Source organism: Oncorhynchus kisutch, unplaced genomic scaffold (assembly GCF_002021735.2).
Source record: "Oncorhynchus kisutch isolate 150728-3 unplaced genomic scaffold, Okis_V2 scaffold3334, whole genome shotgun sequence".
NCBI classification, from domain to species: domain Eukaryota; kingdom Metazoa; phylum Chordata; class Actinopteri; order Salmoniformes; family Salmonidae; genus Oncorhynchus; species Oncorhynchus kisutch.
The window spans coordinates 48,802-72,345 of NW_022265279.1; the positions used below are offsets into that span (position 1 = coordinate 48,802).

Here is a 23,544-nt window from a genome sequence, read left to right on the forward strand (position 1 = left end):
GTTATGAATATGATATTACATTATATTAAACATTATAATGATGTTGTCTGAGTCGGTACAGCCACCGGGTTTCTTCATGCATCATGCCGATAGAAGCAGAAATCTCCCTGGGAAGAGGAAGGGCGGGGATGTATGCTTCATGATTAACGACTCATGGTGTAATCATAACAACATACAGGAACTCTATTAATTTTGTTCAACTGACCTAGAATTCCAAACAATCAAATGCCCATGCCGACCACATTATCTCACAAGAGAATTCTCTTCGATCATAGTCCCAGCCCCAAACAGATACCTCGATGGCCCTCAAGGAAAATAGCTGGAAACTAAACTGAAAACCATATATCCTGAAGCTGCATTTATTGTAGCAGTAGATTTTAACAAAGCAAATTTGTGACAGCATATTGACTGTAGCACGAGAGTCATGCACTGGACCACTGCTACACTTCCACAAGGCAAACAAGGCCCTCCCCCGCCCTCCCTTCGGCAAATCTGACCATGACTCCATCTTTCTCCTACCGTCCTATAGGCAGACACTCAACCAGGATGTACCTGTGACTAGAACCATTCAATGCTGGTCTGACCAATCGGAATTCACTCTTCAAAATTTTGGGGCGACAGGTAGCCTAGTGGTTAGAGCATTGGGCCAGTAACCGAAAGGTTGCTAGATCAAATCCCTGAGATGAAAAGGTAAATATCTGTCATTCTGCCCCTGAACAAGGCAGTTAACCCACTGTTCCTAGGCTGTCATTGAAAATAAGAATTTGTTCTTCACTGACTTGCTTAGTTAAATAAAGAATATATATAATAATTAAACAAGCGAAATGTCGGTATAGGGACAAAATGGAGTCGCAACTCAACGGCTCAGACACGAGAGGTATAGATAGTATAGATAATATATTATAAATATGATACATATTAGAGTACAGGTGTTATATAATATATTATAAATATAATTGTTATAGTATAGACATAATATACATAGTATAGTACAGATAATATATTATAAATATGATAGATATTATAGTATAGATAATGTATTATACATATGATACATATTATGGTATAGAAATAATATAGATGTTATAGTATAGATAGTATATTATAAATATGATATATATTATAGTATAGAAATAATATAGATATTGTAGTATAGATAGACAGTATAGAACAGATAATATATTATAAATATGATATATATTATAGTATGTATATTATAGTATAGATAATATAATAAATATGATACATATTATAGTATGTATATTATAGTATAGATAATATAATAAATATGATATATATTATAGTACAGAAATAATAAAGATAGTATAGATAGTATATTATAAATATGATAGATATTATAGTATGTATATTATAGTATAGATAATATAATAAATATGATATATATTATAGTATGTATATTATAGTATAGATAATATAATAAATATGATATATATTATAGTACAGAAATAATAAAGATAGTATAGATAGTATATTATAAATATGATAGATATTATAGCATAGAAATAATAATAATATAGATATTGTAGTATAGATAATATATTATAAATTATAGATATTATAGCATGGATATTATAGTATAGAACAAATAGTATATTATAAATATGATAGATATTATGGTACAGATATTATAGTGGATAGTATAGATTATATATTATAGTATATATATATATATATATATATATAGACAGTATATGATAGATATTATGGTACAGATATTATAGTAGATAGTATAGATTATATATTATAGTATATATATATATATATATATATACAATATAGACAGTATATGATAGATATTATGGTACAGATATTATAGTGGATAGTATAGATTATATATTATAGTATATATATATATATATATATACAATATAGACAGTATATGATAGATATTATGGTACAGATATTATAGTGGATAGTATAGATTATATATTATAGTATATATATATATATATATACAATATAGACAGTATATGATAGATATTATGGTACAGATATTATAGTGGATAGTATAGATTATATATTATAGTATATATATATATATATATATATATATAGACAGTATATGATAGATATTATGGTACAGATATTATAGTGGATAGTATAGATTATATATTATAGTATATATATATATATATATATATATAGACAGTATATGATAGATATTATGGTACAGATATTATAGTAGATAGTATAGATTATATATTATAGTATATATATATATATATATATATATATATAGACAGTATATGATAGATAATATAGTACAGATATTATAGTAGATAGTATAGATTATATATTATAGTATATATATATATATATATATATATACACACAATATAGACAGTATATGATTGATATTATGGTACAGATATTATAGTAGATAGTATAGAGTAAAGTTGATAGATATAATAGTACAGATATTATAGTAGATAGTATATATAATAGATTATAAATGACAGATATTATAGTGTAGATATTTTAGGAGATAGTGTAGATATTGTAGAAATAAATATGATAGATAAAATAATATATATATATATTGTAATATAGATAGTGTAGTATAGATAATATATTGTCAATATGAAATATATGATAGTGTAGATAATATAGATATTGTAGTATAGATAATATAGTCAATATGATAGATATGGTAGTATAGATAGAGTATAGATAATATACTATAAATATGACAGATATTACGGCATGGATATTGTAGTATAGATATAACATAGATAGTATAGTGTAAATGATATATTATAAATATGATAGAAATGATAGTGTACAGATAATATATAATAAGTATGATAAATATTATAGTATAGATATAATATAGAGAGTGTCATGACTGTCCTGCTCGGCTCAGGTTACCGGGGTCCACAACCCTACAGAGAGATCTCTCACCCCCACCAGAGGAGAAGAGGTGTGAAGATGGTTTATGACACCTCACCCCCACCAGAGGAGAAGTGGTGTGAAGATGGTTTATGACACCTCACCCCCACCAGAGGAGAAGAGGTGTGAAGATGGTTTATGACACCTCACCCCCACCAGAGGAGAAGAGATCAAGGGGTGTGAAGATGGTTTATGACACCTCACTCCCATTGTAAATCTAAGGCAGCAGACACAATTCCTTCGTCCTCTCACTACTGAGAACATTTTCATGCAATAAATGGACTTTGTGAAAATGGTTTGGTCAGCCACAATGGTGGCAATGACAAAAGTTGGAATTTGAAAATATATGTCATTTTTGTTTTGTTGTTAAAAGTTAATAAAGGACGACTTTATAACCAAAACAGTGTAACTTGAAGAGTTGTTCTTGTATGTTTATACATTGTACGTTGGGTGGAAAATGTCCAAATCAAAGAGAATGTTTTTGTAAAGATGAAATGTGTAATTGTCTAAATTGGATCAGAGTAAAATCCAGACCTTGCCTCGTATCTTGGCCCAGAGAATTGCCCTAAAAGGCGGTTACGTCCACTTCTGACCCGAGGGTATAAAACCTGTGAGTTAAGAATTAACATGTTAGACTAAGTGACCCGAGCTGCAGCCAATGTCTGAGTAGTCAACGAACCCAAAACGCAACACGAGGTTGAAGACAAAGGAACCCTCTTCTATCCATGCTACGGATGAGTAGTCAACGAACCCAAAACGCAACACGAGTTTGAAGACAAAGGAACCCTCTTCTATCCATGCTACGGATGAGTAGTCAACGAACCCAAAACGCAACACGAGGTTGAAGACAAAGGAACCCTCTTCTATCCATGCTACGGATGAGTAGTCAACGAACCCAAAACGCAACACGAGGTTGAAGACAAAGGAACCCTCTTCTATCCATGCTACGGATGAGTAGTCAACGAACCCAAAACGCAACACGAGGTCCAATAACTGGACTGGATTGTGGTCTCAACACTGTAGTAGAATAGCCCAGGCCACAGACCCAACAACCAATAACTGGACTGGATTGTGGTCTCAACACTGTAGTAGAATAGCCCAGGCCACAGACCCAACAACCAATAACTGGACTGGATTGTGGTCTCAACACTGTAGTAGAATAGCCCAGGCCACAGACCCAACAACCAATAACTGGACTGGATTGTGGTCTCAACACTGTAGTAGAATAGCCCAGGCCACAGACCCAACAACCAATAACTGGACTGGATTGTGGTCACAACACTGTAGTAGAATAGCCCAGGCCACAGACCCAACAACCAATAACTGGACTGGATTGTGGTCTCAACACTGTAGTAGAATAGCCCAGGCCACAGACCCAACAACCAATAACTGGACTGGATTGTGGTCTCAACACTGTAGTAGAATAGCCCAGGACACAGACCCAACAACCAATAACTGGACTGGATTGTGGTCACAACACTGTAGTAGAATAGCCCAGGCCACAGACCCAACAACCAATAACTGGACTGGATTGTGGTCTCAACACTGTAGTAGAATAGCCCAGGACACAGACCCAACAACCAATAACTGGACTGGATTGTGGTCTCAACACTGTAGTAGAATAGCCCAGGCCACAGACCCAACAACCAATAACTGGACTGGATTGTGGTCTCAACACTGTAGTAGAATAGCCCAGGCCACAGACCCAACAACCAATAACTGGACTGGATTGTGGTCTCAACACTGTAGTAGAATAGCCCAGGCCACAGACCCAACAACCAATAACTGGACTGGATTGTGGTCTCAACACTGGAGTAGAATAGCCCAGGCCACAGACCCAACAACCAATAACTGGACTGGATTGTGGTCTCAACACTGTAGTAGAATAGCCCAGGACACAGACCCAACAACCAATAACTGGACTGGATTGTGGTCTCAACACTGTAGTAGAATAGCCCAGGCCACAGACCCAACAACCAATAACTGGACTGGATTGTGGTCACAACACTGTAGTAGAATAGCCCAGGCCACAGACCCAACAACCAATAACTGGACTAGATTGTGGTCTCAACACTGTAGTAGAATAGCCCAGGACACAGACCCAACAGCCAATAACTGGACTGGATTGTGGTCTCAACACTGTAGTAGAATAGCCCAGGACACAGACCCAACAGCCAATAACTGGACTGGATTGTGGTCTCAACACTGTAGTAGAATAGCCCAGGCCACAGACCCAACAACCAATAACTGGACTGGATTGTGGTCTCAACACTGTAGTAGAATAGCCCAGGCCACAGACCCAACAACCAATAACTGGACCGGATTGTGGTCTCAACACTGTAGTAGAATAGCCCAGGACACAGACCCAACAACCAATAACTGGACCCGATTGTGGTCTCAACACTGTAGTAGAATAGCCCAGGCCACAGACCCAACAACCAATAACTGGACTGGATTGTGGTCTCAACACTATAGCAGAATAGCCCAGGCCACAGACCCAACAACCAATAACTGGACTGGATTGTGGTCTCAACACTGTAGTAGAATAGCCCAGGACACAGACCCAACAACCAATAACTGGACTGGATTGTGGTCTCAACACTGTAGTAGAATAGCCCAGGCCACAGACCCAACAACCAATAACTGGACTGGATTGTGGTCTCAACACTGGAGTAGAATAGCCCAGGCCACAGACCCAACTACCAATAACTGGACTGGTTTGTGGTCTCAACACTGTAGTAGAATAGCCCAGGCCACAGACCCAACAACCAATAACTGGACTGGATTGTGGCCACAGCAACATTCTAATTCTCCTCCCTGTCTCAACACAGTAGTGTAGTTATACCTGGTGACTGTCCTCCCTGTCTCAACACTGTAGTGTAGTTATACCTGGTGACTGTCCTCCCTGTCTCAACACGGTAGTGTAGTTATACCTGCTGACTGTCCTCCCTGTCTCAACACGGTAGTGTAGTTATACCTGCTGACTGTCCTCCCTGTCTCAACACTGTAGTGTAGTTATACCTGGTGACTGTCCTCCCTGTCTCAACACTGTAGTGTGTACCTGGTGACTGTCCTCCCTGTCTCAACACTGTAGTGTGTACCTGGTGACTGTCCTCCCTGTCTCAACACTGGAGTGTAGTTATACCTGCTGACTGTCCTCCCTGTCTCAACACTGTAGTGTAGTTATACCTGGTGACTGTCCTCCCTGTCTCAACACTGTAGTGTAGTTATACCTGGTGACTGTCCTCCCTGTCTCAACACTGTAGTGTAGTTATACCTGGTGACTGTCCTCCCTGTCTCAACACTGTAGTGTAGTTATACCTGGTGACTGTCCTCCCTGTCTCAACACGGTAGTGTAGTTATACCTGCTGACTGTCCTCCCTGTCTCAACACGGTAGTGTAGTTATACCTGCTGACTGTCCTCCCTGTCTCAACACTGTAGTGTAGTTATACCTGGTGACTGTCCTCCCTGTCTCAACACTGTAGTGTGTACCTGGTGACTGTCCTCCCTGTCTCAACACTGTAGTGTAATTATACCTGCTGACTGTCCTCCCTGTCTCAACACTGTAGTGTGTACCTGGTGACTGTCCTCCCTGTCTCAACACTGGAGTGTAGTTATACCTGCTGACTGTCCTCCCTGTCTCAACACTGTAGTGTAGTTATACCTGGTGACTGTCCTCCCTGTCTCAACACTGTAGTGTAGTTATACCTGGTGACTGTCCTCCCTGTCTCAACACTGTAGTGTAGTTATACCTGGTGACTGTCCTCCCTGTCTCAACACTGTAGTGTAGTTATACCTGGTGACTGTCCTCCCTGTCTCAACACGGTAGTGTAGTTATACCTGCTGACTGTCCTCCCTGTCTCAACACTGTAGTGTAGTTATACCTGGTGACTGTCCTCCCTGTCTCAACACTGTAGTGTAGTTATACCTGCTGACTGTCCTCCCTGTCTCAACACTGTAGTGTGTACCTGGTGACTGTCCTCCCTGTCTCAACACTGTAGTGTAGTTATACCTGGTGACTGTCCTCCCTGTCTCAACACTGTAGTGTAGTTATACCTACTGACTGTCCTCCCTGTCTCAACACTGTAGTGTAGTTATACCTGGTGACTGTCCTCCCCGTCTCAACACTGTAGTGTAGTTATATACCTGGTCACTGTCCTCCCTGTCTCAACACTGTAGTGTATACCTGGTGACTGTGTACCCTGTTCCTTCTTCTTCTTGTCCTTCTTGTTCTTGCTCCTGTCTTTAGCCAGTTGCAGCAGTCTTTTAGGTATCTGGTTCTGACTGTCTCCACTAGGGGCCTTTAGGGCCATGGCCTCAGAGAAAGGGCTTAGGCTCTTCCCTTTTGACGAGGTCAGGGATTCTTTCCTGGGAGAGGAGGAGAGCTCAGTCGGGTCCATTGGATCTTTGTCCAGGGAGGTAGAGGAGGGGAAGTGGGGGGAGTCGTCTGAGGTAGAAGAGGGAGTTCTCTGTATCCACCTCTGTTGGAGATGACAGGAGGTGCGGTTATGAATATGATATTACATTATATTAAACATTATAATGATGTTGTCTGAGTCGGTACAGCCACCGGGTTTCTTCATGCATCATGCCGATAGAAGCAGAAATCTCCCTGGGAAGAGGAAGGGCGGGGATGTATGCTTCATGATTAACGACTCATGGTGTAATCATAACAACATACAGGAACTCTATTAATTTTGTTCAACTGACCTAGAATTCCAAACAATCAAATGCCCATGCCGACCACATTATCTCACAAGAGAATTCTCTTCGATCATAGTCCCAGCCCCAAACAGATACCTCGATGGCCCTCAAGGAAAATAGCTGGAAACTAAACTGAAAACCATATATCCTGAAGCTGCATTTATTGTAGCAGTAGATTTTAACAAAGCAAATTTGTGACAGCATATTGACTGTAGCACGAGAGTCATGCACTGGACCACTGCTACACTTCCACAAGGCAAACAAGGCCCTCCCCCGCCCTCCCTTCGGCAAATCTGACCATGACTCCATCTTTCTCCTACCGTCCTATAGGCAGACACTCAACCAGGATGTACCTGTGACTAGAACCATTCAATGCTGGTCTGACCAATCGGAATTCACTCTTCAAAATTTTGGGGCGACAGGTAGCCTAGTGGTTAGAGCATTGGGCCAGTAACCGAAAGGTTGCTAGATCAAATCCCTGAGATGAAAAGGTAAATATCTGTCATTCTGCCCCTGAACAAGGCAGTTAACCCACTGTTCCTAGGCTGTCATTGAAAATAAGAATTTGTTCTTCACTGACTTGCTTAGTTAAATAAAGAATATATATAATAATTAAACAAGCGAAATGTCGGTATAGGGACAAAATGGAGTCGCAACTCAACGGCTCAGACACGAGAGGTATAGATAGTATAGATAATATATTATAAATATGATACATATTAGAGTACAGGTGTTATATAATATATTATAAATATAATTGTTATAGTATAGACATAATATACATAGTATAGTACAGATAATATATTATAAATATGATAGATATTATAGTATAGATAATGTATTATACATATGATACATATTATGGTATAGAAATAATATAGATATTATAGTATAGATAATGTATTATACATATGATACATATTATGGTATAGAAATAATATAGATGTTATAGTATAGATAATGTATTATACATATGATATATATTATAGTATAGAAATAATATAGATGTTATAGTATAGATAGTATATTATAAATATGATATATATTATGGTATAGAAATAATATAGATGTTATAGTATAGATAGTATATTATAAATATGATACATATTATAGTATAGAAATAATATAGATATTGTAGTATAGATAGACAGTATAGAACAGATAATATATTATAAATATGATATATATTATAGTATGTATATTATAGTATAGATAATATAATAAATATGATATATATTATAGTATGTATATTATAGTATAGATAATATAATAAATATGATATATATTATAGTACAGAAATAATAAAGATAGTATAGATACTATATTATAAATATGATAGATATTATAGCATAGAAATAATAATAATATAGATATTGTAGTATAGATAATATATTATAAATTATAGATATTATAGCATGGATATTATAGTATAGAACAAATAGTATATTATAAATATGATAGATATTATAGTACAGATATAATATAGATAGTATAGATTATATATTATAGTATATATATATATATATACAATATAGACAGTATATGATTGATATTATAGTACAGATATTATAGTAGATAGTATAGATTATATATTATAGTATATATATATATATATATACAATATAGACAGTATATGATAGATATTATGGTACAGATATTATAGTAGATAGTATAGATTATATATTATAGTATATATATATATATATATATATATACAATATAGACAGTATATGATAGATATTATGGTACAGATATTATAGTAGATAGTATAGATTATATATTATAGTATATATATATATATATATATATATAGACAGTATATGATAGATATTATGGTACAGATATTATAGTAGATAGTATAGAGTAAAGTTGATAGATATAATAGTATAGATAATATAGTAGATAGTATAGATTATATATTATAGTATATATATATATATATATATATATATATAGACAGTATATGATAGATATTATGGTACAGATATTATAGTAGATAGTATAGAGTAAAGTTGATAGATATAATAGTATAGATAATATAGATAGTATATATAATAGATTATAAATGACAGATATTATAGTGTAGATATTTTAGGAGATAGTGTAGATATTATAGAAATAAATATGATAGATAAAATAATATATATATATTGTAATATAGATAGTGTAGTATAGATAATATATTGTCAATATGAAATATATGATAGTGTAGATAATATAGATATTGTAGTATAGATAATATAGTCAATATGATAGATATGGTAGTATAGATAGAGTATAGATAATATACTATAAATATGACAGATATTACGGCATGGATATTGTAGTATAGATATAACATAGATAGTATAGTGTAAATGATATATTATAAATATGATAGAAATGATAGTGTACAGATAATATATAATAAGTATGATAAATATTATAGTATAGATATAATATAGAGAGTGTCATGACTGTCCTGCTCGGCTCAGGTTACCGGGGTCCACAACCCTACAGAGAGATCTCTCACCCCCACCAGAGGAGAAGAGGTGTGAAGATGGTTTATGACACCTCACCCCCACCAGAGGAGAAGAGGTGTGAAGATGATTTATGACACCTCACCCCCACCAGAGGAGAAGTGGTGTGAAGATGGTTTATGACACCTCACCCCCACCAGAGGAGAAGAGGTGTGAAGATGGTTTATGACACCTCACCCCCACCAGAGGAGAAGAGGTGTGAAGATGGTTTATGACACCTCACCCCCACCAGAGGAGAAGTGGTGTGAAGATGGTTTATGACACCTCACCCCCACCAGAGGAGAAGAGGTGTGAAGATGGTTTATGACACCTCATCCCCACCAGAGGAGAAGAGATCAAGGGGTGTGAAGATGGTTTATGACACCTCACTCCCATTGTAAATCTAAGGCAGCAGACACAATTCCTTCGTCCTCTCACTACTGAGAACATTTTCATGCAATAAATGGACTTTGTGAAAATGGTTTGGTCAGCCACAATGGTGGCAATGACAAAAGTTGGAATTTGAAAATATATGTCATTTTTGATTTGTTGTTAAAAGTTAATAAAGGACGACTTTATAACCAAAACAGTGTAACTTGAAGAGTTGTTCTTGTATGTTTATACATTGTACGTTGGGTGGAAAATGTCCAAATCAAAGAGAATGTTTTTGTAAAGATGAAATGTGTAATTGTCTAAATTGGATCTGAGTAAAATCCAGACCTTGCCTCGTATCTTGGCCCAGAGAATTGCCCTAAAAGGCGGTTACGCCCACTTCTGACCCGAGGGTATAAAACCTGTGAGTTAAGAATTAACATGTTAGACCAGGTGACCCGAGCTGAAGCCAATGTCTGAGTAGTCAACGAACCCAAAACGCAACACGAGGTTGAAGACAAAGGAACCCTCTTCTATCCATGCTACGGATGAGTAGTCAACGAACCCAAAACGCAACACGAGTTTGAAGACAAAGGAACCCTCTTCTATCCATGCTACGGATGAGTAGTCAACGAACCCAAAACGCAACACGAGGTTGAAGACAAAGGAACCCTCTTCTATCCATGCTACGGATGAGTAGTCAACGAACCCAAAACGCAACACGAGGTTGAAGACAAAGGAACCCTCTTCTATCCATGCTACAGATGAGTAGTCAACGAACCCAAAACGCAACACGAGGTTGAAGACAAAGGAACCCTCTTCTATCCATGCTACGGAGGAGTAGTCAACGAACCCAAAACGCAACACGAGGTTGAAGACAAAGGAACCCTCTTCTATCCATGCTACGGATGAGTAGTCAACGAACCCAAAACGCAACACGAGGTTGAAGACAAAGGAACCCTCTTCTATCCATGCTATGGATGAGTAGTCAACGAACCCAAAACGCAACACGAGGTTGAAGACAAAGGAACCCTCTTCTATCCATGCTACGGATGAGTAGTCAACGAACCCAAAACGCAACACGAGTTTGAAGACAAAGGAACCCTCTTCTATCCATGCTACGGATGAGTAGTCAACGAACCCAAAACGCAACACGAGGTTGAAGACAAAGGAACCCTCTTCTATCCATGCTACGGATGAGTAGTCAACGAACCCAAAATGCAACACGAGGTTGAAGACAAAGGAACCCTCTTCTATCCATGCTACGGATGAGTAGTCAACGAACCCAAAACGCAACACGAGGTTGAAGACAAAGGAACCCTCTTCTATCCATGCTACGGAGGAGTAGTCAACGAACCCAAAACGCAAAACACGAGGTTGAAGACAAAGGAACCCTCTTCTATCCATGCTACGGATGAGTAGTCAACGAACCCAAAACGCAACACGAGGTTGAAGACAAAGGAACCCTCTTCTATCCATGCTACGGATGAGTAGTCAACGAACCCAAAACGCAACACGAGGTTGAAGACAAAGGAACCCTCTTCTATCCATGCTACGGGGAGTAGTCAACGAACCCAAAACGCAACACGAGGTTGAAGACAAAGGAACCCTCTTCTATCCATGCTACGGGGAGTAGTCAACGAACCCAAAACGCAACACGAGGTTGAAGACAAAGGAACTCTCTTCTATCCATGCTACAGATGAGTAGTCAACGAACCCAAAACGCAACACGAGGTTGAAGACAAAGGAACCCTCTTCTATCCATGCTACAGATGAGTAGTCAACGAACCCAAAACGCAACACGAGGTTGAAGACAAAGGAACCCTCTTCTATCCATGCTACAGATGAGTAGTCAACGAACCCAAAACGCAACACGAGGTTGAAGACAAAGGAACCCTCTTCTATCCATGCTACAGATGAGTAGTCAACGAACCCAAAACGCAACACCAGGTTGAAGACAAAGGAACCCTCTTCTATCCATGCTACAGATGAGTAGTCAACGAACCCAAAACGCAACACGAGGTTGAAGACAAAGGAACCCTCTTCTATCCATGCTACGGAGGAGTATTCAACGAACCCAAAACGCAACACGAGGTTGAAGACAAAGGAACCCTCTTCTATCCATGCTACGGATGAGTAGTCAACGAACCCAAAACGCAACACGAGGTTGAAGACAAAGGAACCCTCTTCTATCCATGCTACGGGGAGTAGTCAACGAACCCAAAACGCAACACGAGGTTGAAGACAAAGGAACCCTCTTCTATCCATGCTACGGGGAGTAGTCAACGAACCCAAAACGCAACACGAGGTTGAAGACAAAGGAACTCTCTTCTATCCATGCTACAGATGAGTAGTCAACGAACCCAAAACGCAACACGAGGTTGAAGACAAAGGAACCCTCTTCTATCCATGCTACAGATGAGTAGTCAACGAACCCAAAACGCAACACGAGGTTGAAGACAAAGGAACCCTCTTCTATCCATGCTACAGATGAGTAGTCAACGAACCCAAAACGCAACACGAGGTTGAAGACAAAGGAACCCTCTTCTATCCATGCTACAGATGAGTAGTCAACGAACCCAAAACGCAACACCAGGTTGAAGACAAAGGAACCCTCTTCTATCCATGCTACAGATGAGTAGTCAACGAACCCAAAACGCAACACGAGGTTGAAGACAAAGGAACCCTCTTCTATCCATGCTACGGAGGAGTATTCAACGAACCCAAAACGCAACACGAGGTTGAAGACAAAGGAACCCTCTTCTATCCATGCTACGGAGGAGTAGTCAACGAACCCAAAACACAACACGAGGTTGAAGACAAAGGAACCCTCTTCTATCCATGCTACGGAGGAGTAGTCAACGAACCCAAAACGCAACACGAGGTTGAAGACAAAGGAACCCTCTTCTATCCATGCTACGGGTGAGTAGTCAACGAACCCAAAACGCAACACGAGGTTGAAGACAAAGGAACCCTCTTCTATCCATGCTACGGATGAGTAGTCAACGAACCCAAAACGCAACACGAGGTTGAAGACAAAGGAGAACCCTCTTCTATCCATGCTACGGAGGAGTAGTCAACGAACCCAAAACGCAACACGAGGTTGAAGACAAAGGAACCCTCTTCTATCCATGCTACAGATGAGTAGTCAACGAACCCAAAACGCAACACGAGGTTGAAGACAAAGGAACCCTCTTCTATCCATGCTACAGATGAGTAGTCAACGAACCCAAAACGCAACACGAGGTTGAAGACAAAGGAACCCTCTTCTATCCATGCTACGGGTGAGCAGTCAACGAACCCAAAACGCAACACGAGGTTGAAGACAAAGGAACCCTCTTCTATCCATGCTACGGGTGAGCAGTCAACGAACCCAAAACGCAACACGAGGTTGAAGACAAAGGAACCCTCTTCTATCCATGCTACGGGGAGTAGTCAACGAACCCAAAATGCAACACGAGGTTGAAGACAAAGGAACCCTCTTCTATCCATGCTACAGATGAGTAGTCAACGAACCCAAAACGCAACACGAGGTTGAAGACAAAGGAACCCTCTTCTATCCATGCTACAGATGAGTAGTCAACGAACCCAAAACGCAACACGAGGTTGAAGACAAAGGAACCCTCTTCTATCCATGCTACGGGTGAGCAGTCAACGAACCCAAAACGCAACACGAGGTTGAAGACAAAGGAACCCTCTTCTATCCATGCTACGGGTGAGCAGTCAACGAACCCAAAACGCAACACGAGGTTGAAGACAAAGGAACCCTCTTCTATCCATGCTACGGGGAGTAGTCAACGAACCCAAAACGCAACACGAGGTTGAAGACAAAGGAACCCTCTTCTATCCATGCTACAGATGAGTAGTCAACGAACCCAAAACGCAACACGAGGTTGAAGACAAAGGAACCCTCTTCTATCCATGCTACAGATGAGTAGTCAACGAACCCAAAACGCAACACGAGGTTGAAGACAAAGGAACCCTCTTCTATCCATGCTACGGAGGAGTATTCAACGAACCCAAAACGCAACACGAGGTTGAAGACAAAGGAACCCTCTTCTATCCATGCTACGGAGGAGTAGTCAACGAACCCAAAACACAACACGAGGTTGAAGACAAAGGAACCCTCTTCTATCCATGCTACGGAGGAGTAGTCAACGAACCCAAAACGCAACACGAGGTTGAAGACAAAGGAACCCTCTTCTATCCATGCTACGGGTGAGTAGTCAACGAACCCAAAACGCAACACGAGGTTGAAGACAAAGGAACCCTCTTCTATCCATGCTACGGATGAGTAGTCAACGAACCCAAAATGCAACACGAGGTTGAAGACAAAGGAACCCTCTTCTATCCATGCTACGGATGAGTAGTCAACGAACCCAAAACGCAACACGAGGTTGAAGACAAAGGAGAACCCTCTTCTATCCATGCTACGGAGGAGTAGTCAACGAACCCAAAACGCAACACGAGGTTGAAGACAAAGGAACCCTCTTCTATCCATGCTACAGATGAGTAGTCAACGAACCCAAAACGCAACACGAGGTTGAAGACAAAGGAACCCTCTTCTATCCATGCTACGGGTGAGCAGTCAACGAACCCAAAACGCAACACGAGGTTGAAGACAAAGGAACCCTCTTCTATCCATGCTACGGGTGAGTAGTCAACGAACCCAAAACGCAACACGAGGTTGAAGACAAAGGAACCCTCTTCTATCCATGCTACGGAGGTGTCGCTGCGTCTAAGAATTTAGAACCGACCACCCGGCCTCCACTCTCCATCGAATCCTGTATCTACACTGCTTTCATTCCTACGCTGTGAGCCCTGAGCTACATGGCTGGCTGTCCTCGGAAGACCCCTTTCAGAACAAGGGCGAGGAAACAGACCACTATTACAAAGGACACTGACATTGTGAGGACAACCAGAGAGTTGCAGCAGAGAAGTGCGCCATCCGAGAAGCCGAAACGGCCCACCGGAGACTCCCATCGGTGACCTTCAACACGTAATTACGTATTTATACTCTGACCCATAAGAGCGGCAGTTCGGGGCAAGGTTAGGGTTAAAATAAGCATAGCTGACTAATGCACCCAAATGTATATTTCTCTCGTCTACTTTCACTTTTTCTCTCTCTTTTAAATACCCATTTTGGGCGACACGTGTCATAGTGTGTTGGCCCATAGTGTGTTGGCCCATAGTGTGTTGGCCCATAGTGTGTTGGCCCATTGTACTAAGTTTAATCAACAGCCTCGAATGTGTTTTTATGTGACATTCAGAATGAGACTGAAGAGGAAATTGATTAATTAGCGACTGTGGTAAAAATCGATATTCTGATATACTTTGAGTTAATTTGGTAAAGAGAAACTCAATAAAAGAACATTTTCCCATGGTGCCCCAGGTTAATGAGTTAATAATTTCCTGATTCATTTAATCACGCAATTATAAACCGTTCATCATTCGATGAGCAGCATTCGCCACATTAACCGATACATCTTGACAATAGTATATATAGTATAGATAATACATTATAAATATGATAGATATTGATAGTGTAGATATGATAGATGAAATTGTAGTGTAGATATTATAGAATATATATAATATAGATCATGTATTATAACTATCTGTACTATACTATGATAGATATTATAGTATAGATATTATAGCATAGATATTATAGTATAGATATTATAGTATAGATATTATAGCATAGATATAATATAGATAGTATAGGATAGATAATATATTATTAATATGATAGATATTATAGTAGATAGTGTAGAGTAAAGTTGATAGATATAATATATTATCTATACTATTATAAGTATGATAGATATTATAGTATAGATATAATATTCATAGTATAGTATAGATATATTATAATAACGATAGATATTATAGTATAGATATAATATAGTATAGATAATATATTATAAATGTGATAGATATTATAGTATAGATATAATATGCATAGTATAGTATAGATATATTATAATAACAATAGATATTATAGTATAGATATAATATAGTATAGACAATATATTATAAATGTGATAGATATTATAGTATAGATATAATATGCATAGTATAGTATAGATATATTATAATAACAATAGATATTATAGTATAGATATAATATAGTATAGACAATATATTATAAATGTGATAGATATTATAGTATAGATATAATATGGATAGTATATTATAAATATATTATAATAACGATAGATATTATAGTATAGATATTATAGTATAGATATTATAGTATAGATATAATATGGATAGTATATTATAAATATATTATAATAACGATAGATATTATAGTATAGATATTATAGTATAGATATAATATGGATAGTATATTATAAATATATTATAATAACGATAGATATTATAGTATAGATATTATAGTATAGATATTATAATATAGATATAATATGGATAGTATATTATAAATATATTATAAGAACGATAGATATTATAGTACAGATAGTATAGTTTAGATATAATATGGATAGTATAGTATAGATATAATATAGTTAGTATATTATTAATATGATAGATATTATAGTACAGATAGTATAGTTTAGATATAATATGGATAGTATATTATTAATATGATAGATATTATAGTATAGATATAATATGGATAGTATAGTTTAGATATAATATAGTTAGTATATTATTAATATGATAGATATTATAGTATAGATAGTATAGTTTAGATATAATATGGATAGTATAGTATAAATATATTATAAGAACGATAGATATTATAGTACAGATAGTATAGTATAGATATAATATAGTTAGTATATTATTAATATGATAGATATTATAGTACAGATAGTATAGTTTAGATATAATATGGATAGTATAGTATAGATATAATATAGTTAGTATATTATTAATATGATAGATATTATAGTATAGATATAATATGGATAGTATAGTTTAGATATAATATGGATAGTATATTATAAATATATTATAAGAACGATAGATATTATAGTACAGATAGTATAGTATAGATATAATATAGTTAGTATATTATTAATATGATAGATATTATAGTACAGATAGTATAGTTTAGATATAATATGGATAGTATAGTATAGATATAATATAGTTAGTATATTATTAATATGATAGATATTTTAGCACAGATATTATAGCATAGATAGTGTAGAATAAAGTTGATGGATATAAAAGTATGTATAGTATAGATCATAGATTATAAATATGACAGATATTATAGTATAGATATTATATGGATATTATAGTATGAATAGTATAGTTAGATACAATATTCTGAATATGATACGATATTATAGGGTATATATTTTAATATAGATAGATAGTTTAGAATAATTATCATAGATATTATAGCATCTTACCTTAGCCATTCTCATGTGTTCTACCCTCTCCATTTCTCGGTGTATGTTTTCTCTGTCTCGATCTAGTTTCCCCTGAGCGTCTCTCAGTCGCTCTAGATCTATCAGATAGTCCTTCTTCTTCCTTTGTAGCTCCACCCTCTCCGTAACTAGCTCCCTGCTCCTCCTTCCCGTCTCCTCTTCCTGTACCAGGAGCTGCACCTCCCTGTCTGTCAGCTGCTGCTCCCGTACCTCCCACTCCCTCTCCCTCCTCCTCTTCTCCTGGTCGTGTGTGGCCTGCTGGCGCTGCAGCGCGGCCGTCTCCTGCCTGTGTTTCTCCAGGCTGCGCTGTTTCTCCTGCTCGATCAGGGAGTTGTGGCGTGAGGAGGGACGGGAGGAGAAGAAGGAGGTGAGGCGTTCGGGGCGGTTGGTGAGAGCCTGGCGCTGATCCTCAATGAAGCTGTCCTGCTGGACTACCACTGCCTGCAGGGACAAAGAGACACATATACCACTGCCTGCAGGGACAAAGAGACAGATATACCACTGTCTGTGGGGACACAGAGACACATATACCACTGTCTGTGGGGACACAGAGACACATATACCACTGTCTGTGGGGACACAGATATACCAATGTCTGTGGGGACATAGTGACCGATACACTGCACAAAAACACAGTCAGAGTGAACTGGAGGAGTCATTCAGCTTCTTCTGGTTAAGTACAATACAGCTGGTCCCAAGTCATCAGGAGAGAGGACAGGTGAGGACACTGACCTGCAGGGTGCTGAGCAAGTCATGGATGTGGCTCACACTGTGGAGGACCTGCTAGAAGACAACAGAGATGGATCACACTATAAAGGGTTGGAGGACCTGCTAGGGTAGCCTAGTGGTTAGCCTAGTGGTTAGAGCGTTGGACTAGTTAGAGCGTTGGACTAGTAACCGGAAGGTTGCAAGTTCAAATCCCCGAGCTGACAAGGTACAAATCTGTCATTCTGCCCCTGAACAGGCAGTTAACCCACTGTTCCTAGGCCGTCATTGAAAATAAGAATTTGTTCTTAACTGACTTGCCTAGTTAAATAAAGGTAAAATTAAAAAATTAAAAAATTAAAAAAAGAAGACAACAGAGATGGATCACACTATAAAGGGTTGGAGGACCTGCTAGAAGACAACAGAGATGGATCACACTATAAAGGGTTGGAGGACCTGCTAGAAGACAACAGAGATAGATCACACTATAAAGGGTTGGAGGACCTGAAGACAACAGAGATAGATCACACTATAAAGGGTTGGAGGACCTGCTAGAAGACAACAGAGATGGATCACACTATAAAGGGTTGGAGGACCTGCTAGAAGACAACAGAGATGGATCACACTATAAAGGGTTGGAGGACCTGCTAGAAGACAACAGAGATGGATCACACTATAAAGGGTTGGAGGACCTGCTAGAAGACAACAGAGATAGATCACACTATAAAGGGTTGGAGGACCTGAAGACAACAGAGATAGATCACACTATGAAGGGTTGGGGAAACTGAAAGAAGAAAACAGACAGCAGGTCACACTATGAAGGGTTGGAGGACCTGCTTTTGTTCTGGGTCTGGGGTGTATATTTATGTTCTGGGGTCTAGGGTGTATATTTATGTTGTGGGTCTGGGGTGTATATTTATATTCTGGGGTCTGGGGTGTATATTTATGTTGTGGGGTCTGGGGTGTATATTTATGTTCTGGGGTCTGGGGTGTATATTTATATTCTGGGTCTGGGGTGTATATTTATGTTCTGGGTCTGGGGTGTATATTTATGTTCTGGAGTCTGGGGTGTATATTTATGTTGTGGAGTCTGGGGTGTATATTTATGTTCTGGAGTCTGGGGTGTATATTTATGTTCTGGGTCTGGGGTGTATATTTATGTTCTGGAGTCTGGGGTGTATATTTATGTTGTGGGTCTGGGGTGTATATTTATGTTCTGGGTCTGGGGTGTATATTTATATTCTGGGTCTGGGGTGTATATTTATATTCTGGGTCTGGGGTGTATATTTATGTTGTGGAGTCTGGGGTGTATATTTATATTCTGGGTCTGGGGTGTATATTTATGTTCTGGGTCTGGGGTGTATATTTATATTCTGGGTCTGGGGTGTATATTTATGTTCTGGGTCTGGGGTGTATATTTATATTCTGGGGTCTGGGGTGTATATGTTCTGGGTCTGGGGTGTATATTTATGTTCTGGGTCTGGGGTGTATATTTATGTTCTGGGTCTGGGGTGTATATTTATGTTGTGGGTCTGGGGTGTATATTTATATTCTGGGTCTGGGGTGTATATTTATATTCTGGGTCTGGGGTGTATATTTATATTCTGGGTCTGGGGTGTATATTTATATTCTGGGGTCTGGGGTGTATATTTATATTCTGGGTCTGGGGTGTATATTTATATTCTGGGTCTGGGGTGTATATTTATATTCTGGAGTCTGGGGTGTATATTTATGTTGTGGAGTCTGGGGTGTATATTTATGTTCTGGGTCTGGGGTGTATATTTATATTCTGGGTCTGGGGTGTATATTTATATTCTGGGTCTGGGGTGTATATTTATATTCTGGGTCTGGGGTGTATATTTATATTCTGGGGTCTGGGGTGTATATTTATGTTGTGGGTCTGGGGTGTATATTTATATTCTGGGGTCTGGGGTGTATATTTATGTTCTGGGTCTGGGGTGTATATTTATGTTGTGGGTCTGGGGTGTATATTTATATTCTGGGTCTGGGGTGTATATTTATGTTCTGGGTCTGGGGTGTATATTTATGTTGTGGGTCTGGGGTGTATATTTATGTTCTGGGGTCTGGGGTGTATATTTATGTTGTGGGTCTGGGGTGTATATGTTCTGGGTCTGGGGTGTATATTTATATTCTGGGTCTGGGGTGTATATTTATATTCTGGGGTCTGGGGTGTATATTTATATTCTGGGGTCTGGGGTGTATATTTATATTCTGGGTCTGGGGTGTATATTTATGTTCTGGGTCTGGGGTGTATATTTATGTTGTGGGTCTGGGGTGTATATTTATGTTCTGGGTCTGGGGTGTATATTTATATTCTGGGTCTGGGGTGTATATTTATATTCTGGGGTCTGGGGTGTATATTTATATTCTGGGTCTGGGGTGTATATTTATGTTCTGGGTCTGGGGTGTATATTTATATTCTGGAGTCTGGGGTGTATATTTATGTTCTGGGGTCTGGGGTGTATATTTATGTTGTGGAGTCTGGGGTGTATATGTTCTGGGTCTGGGGTGTATATTTATATTCTGGGTCTGGGGTGTATATTTATATTCTGGGGTCTGGGGTGTATATTTATATTCTGGGTCTGGGGTGTATATTTATGTTCTGGGGTCTGGGGTGTATATTTATGTTCTGGAGTCTGGGGTGTATATTTATGTTGTGGAGTCTGGGGTGTATATTTATGTTCTGGGTCTGGGGTGTATATTTATATTCTGGGGTCTGGGGTGTATATTTATGTTCTGGGTCTGGGGTGTATATTTATATTCTGGGGTCTGGGGTGTATATTTATGTTGTGGGTCTAGGGTGTATATTTATGTTCTGGGTCTGGGGTGTATATTTATATTCTGGGTCTGGGGTGTATATTTATATTCTGGGTCTGGGGTGTATATTTATGTTCTGGGTCTGGGGTGTATATTTATATTCTGGAGTCTGGGGTGTATATTTATGTTGTGGAGTCTGGGGTGTATATTTATGTTCTGGGTCTGGGGTGTATATTTATGTTCTGGGTCTGGGGTGTATATTTATATTCTGGGTCTGGGGTGTATATTTATATTCTGGGTCTGGGGTGTATATTTATATTCTGGGTCTGGGGTGTATATTTATATTCTGGGTCTGGGGTGTATATTTATGTTGTGGAGTCTGGGGTGTATATTTATGTTCTGGGTCTGGGGTGTATATTTATATTCTGGGTCTGGGGTGTATATTTATATTCTGGGTCTGGGGTGTATATTTATATTCTGGGTCTGGGGTGTATATTTATATTCTGGGTCTGGGGTGTATATTTATATTCTGGGTCTGGGGTGTATATTTATATTCTGGGTCTGGGGTGTATATTTATGTTGTGGAGTCTGGGGTGTATATTTATGTTCTGGGTCTGGGGTGTATATTTATATTCTGGGTCTGGGGTGTATATTTATGTTCTGGAGTCTGGGGTGTATATTTATGTTGTGGGTCTAGGGTGTATATTTATGTTCTGGAGTCTGGGGTGTATATTTATGTTCTGGGTCTGGGGTGTATATTTATGTTCTGGAGTCTGGGGTGTATATTTATGTTGTGGGTCTGGGGTGTATATTTATATTCTGGGTCTGGGGTGTATATGTTCTGGGTCTGGGGTGTATATTTATGTTGTGGAGTCTGGGGTGTATATTTATGTTCTGGGTCTGGGGTGTATATTTATATTCTGGGTCTGGGGTGTATATTTATATTCTGGGTCTGGGGTGTATATTTATATTCTGGGGTCTGGGGTGTATATTTATGTTCTGGGTCTGGGGTGTATATTTATGTTGTGGAGTCTGGGGTGTATATTTATGTTGTGGAGTCTGGGGTGTATATTTATATTCTGGGTCTGGGGTGTATATTTATGTTGTGGGTCTGGGGTGTATATTTATATTCTGGGTCTGGGGTGTATATGTTCTGGGTCTGGGGTGTATATTTATGTTGTGGGTCTGGGGTGTATATTTATGTTCTGGGGTCTGGGGTGTATATTTATATTCTGGGGTCTGGGGTGTATATTTATATTCTGGGTCTGGGGTGTATATTTATATTCTGGGTCTGGGGTGTATATTTATGTTCTGGGTCTGGGGTGTATATTTATATTCTGGAGTCTGGGGTGTATATTTATGTTGTGGGTCTGGGGTGTATATTTATATTCTGGGTCTGGGGTGTATATTTATGTTCTGGAGTCTGGGGTGTATATTTATATTCTGGGTCTGGGGTGTATATTTATGTTGTGGGTCTGGGGTGTATATTTATGTTGTGGGTCTGGGGTGTATATTTATATTCTGGGTCTGGGGTGTATATTTATATTCTGGAGTCTGGGGTGTATATTTATATTCTGGGGTCTGGGGTGTATATTTATGTTGTGGAGTCTGGGGTGTATATTTATGTTGTGGGTCTGGGGTGTATATTTATATTCTGGGGTCTGGGGTGTATATTTATGTTCTGGGTCTGGGGTGTATATTTATGTTGTGGAGTCTGGGGTGTATATTTATGTTGTGGGTCTGGGGTGTATATTTATATTCTGGGTCTGGGGTGTATATTTATGTTGTGGGTCTGGGGTGTATATTTATATTCTGGGGTCTGGGGTGTATATTTATATTCTGGAGTCTGGGGTGTATATTTATATTCTGGGTCTGGGGTGTATATTTATATTCTGGGTCTGGGGTGTATATTTATATTCTGGGTCTGGGGTGTATATTTATATTCTGGGGTCTGGGGTGTATATTTATATTCTGGGTCTGGGGTGTATATTTATGTTCTGGGTCTGGGGTGTATATTTATATTCTGGGGTCTGGGGTGTATATTTATATTCTGGGGTCTGGGGTGTATATTTATATTCTGGGTCTGGGGTGTATATTTATGTTGTGGGGTCTGGGGTGTATATTTATGTTCTGGGTCTGGGGTGTATATTTATGTTGTGGGGTCTGG

At 38.4% G+C, this 23,544-nt stretch overlaps 1 protein-coding gene across 3 annotated transcripts in view; it reads right to left on the bottom strand.

Moving 5' to 3' along the window:
* Positions 1-23,544, bottom strand: part of LOC109881229 (A-kinase anchor protein 13) — a 95,202-nt gene that overhangs the window by 8,810 nt on the left and 62,848 nt on the right. For 2 of the 3 annotated variants that reach the window (XM_031820399.1, XM_031820397.1), the window contains exons 20-22: positions 18,627-18,677; positions 17,877-18,335; positions 7,098-7,392 (exon numbers count right to left, since the gene is read on the bottom strand). In XM_031820399.1, the coding sequence (XP_031676259.1) occupies positions 7,098-7,392; positions 17,877-18,335; positions 18,627-18,677 (805 nt within the window). The remainder of the gene's footprint in view (positions 1-7,097; positions 7,393-17,876; positions 18,336-18,626; positions 18,678-23,544) is intronic. The other variant, XM_031820398.1, reaches the window with a different exon arrangement.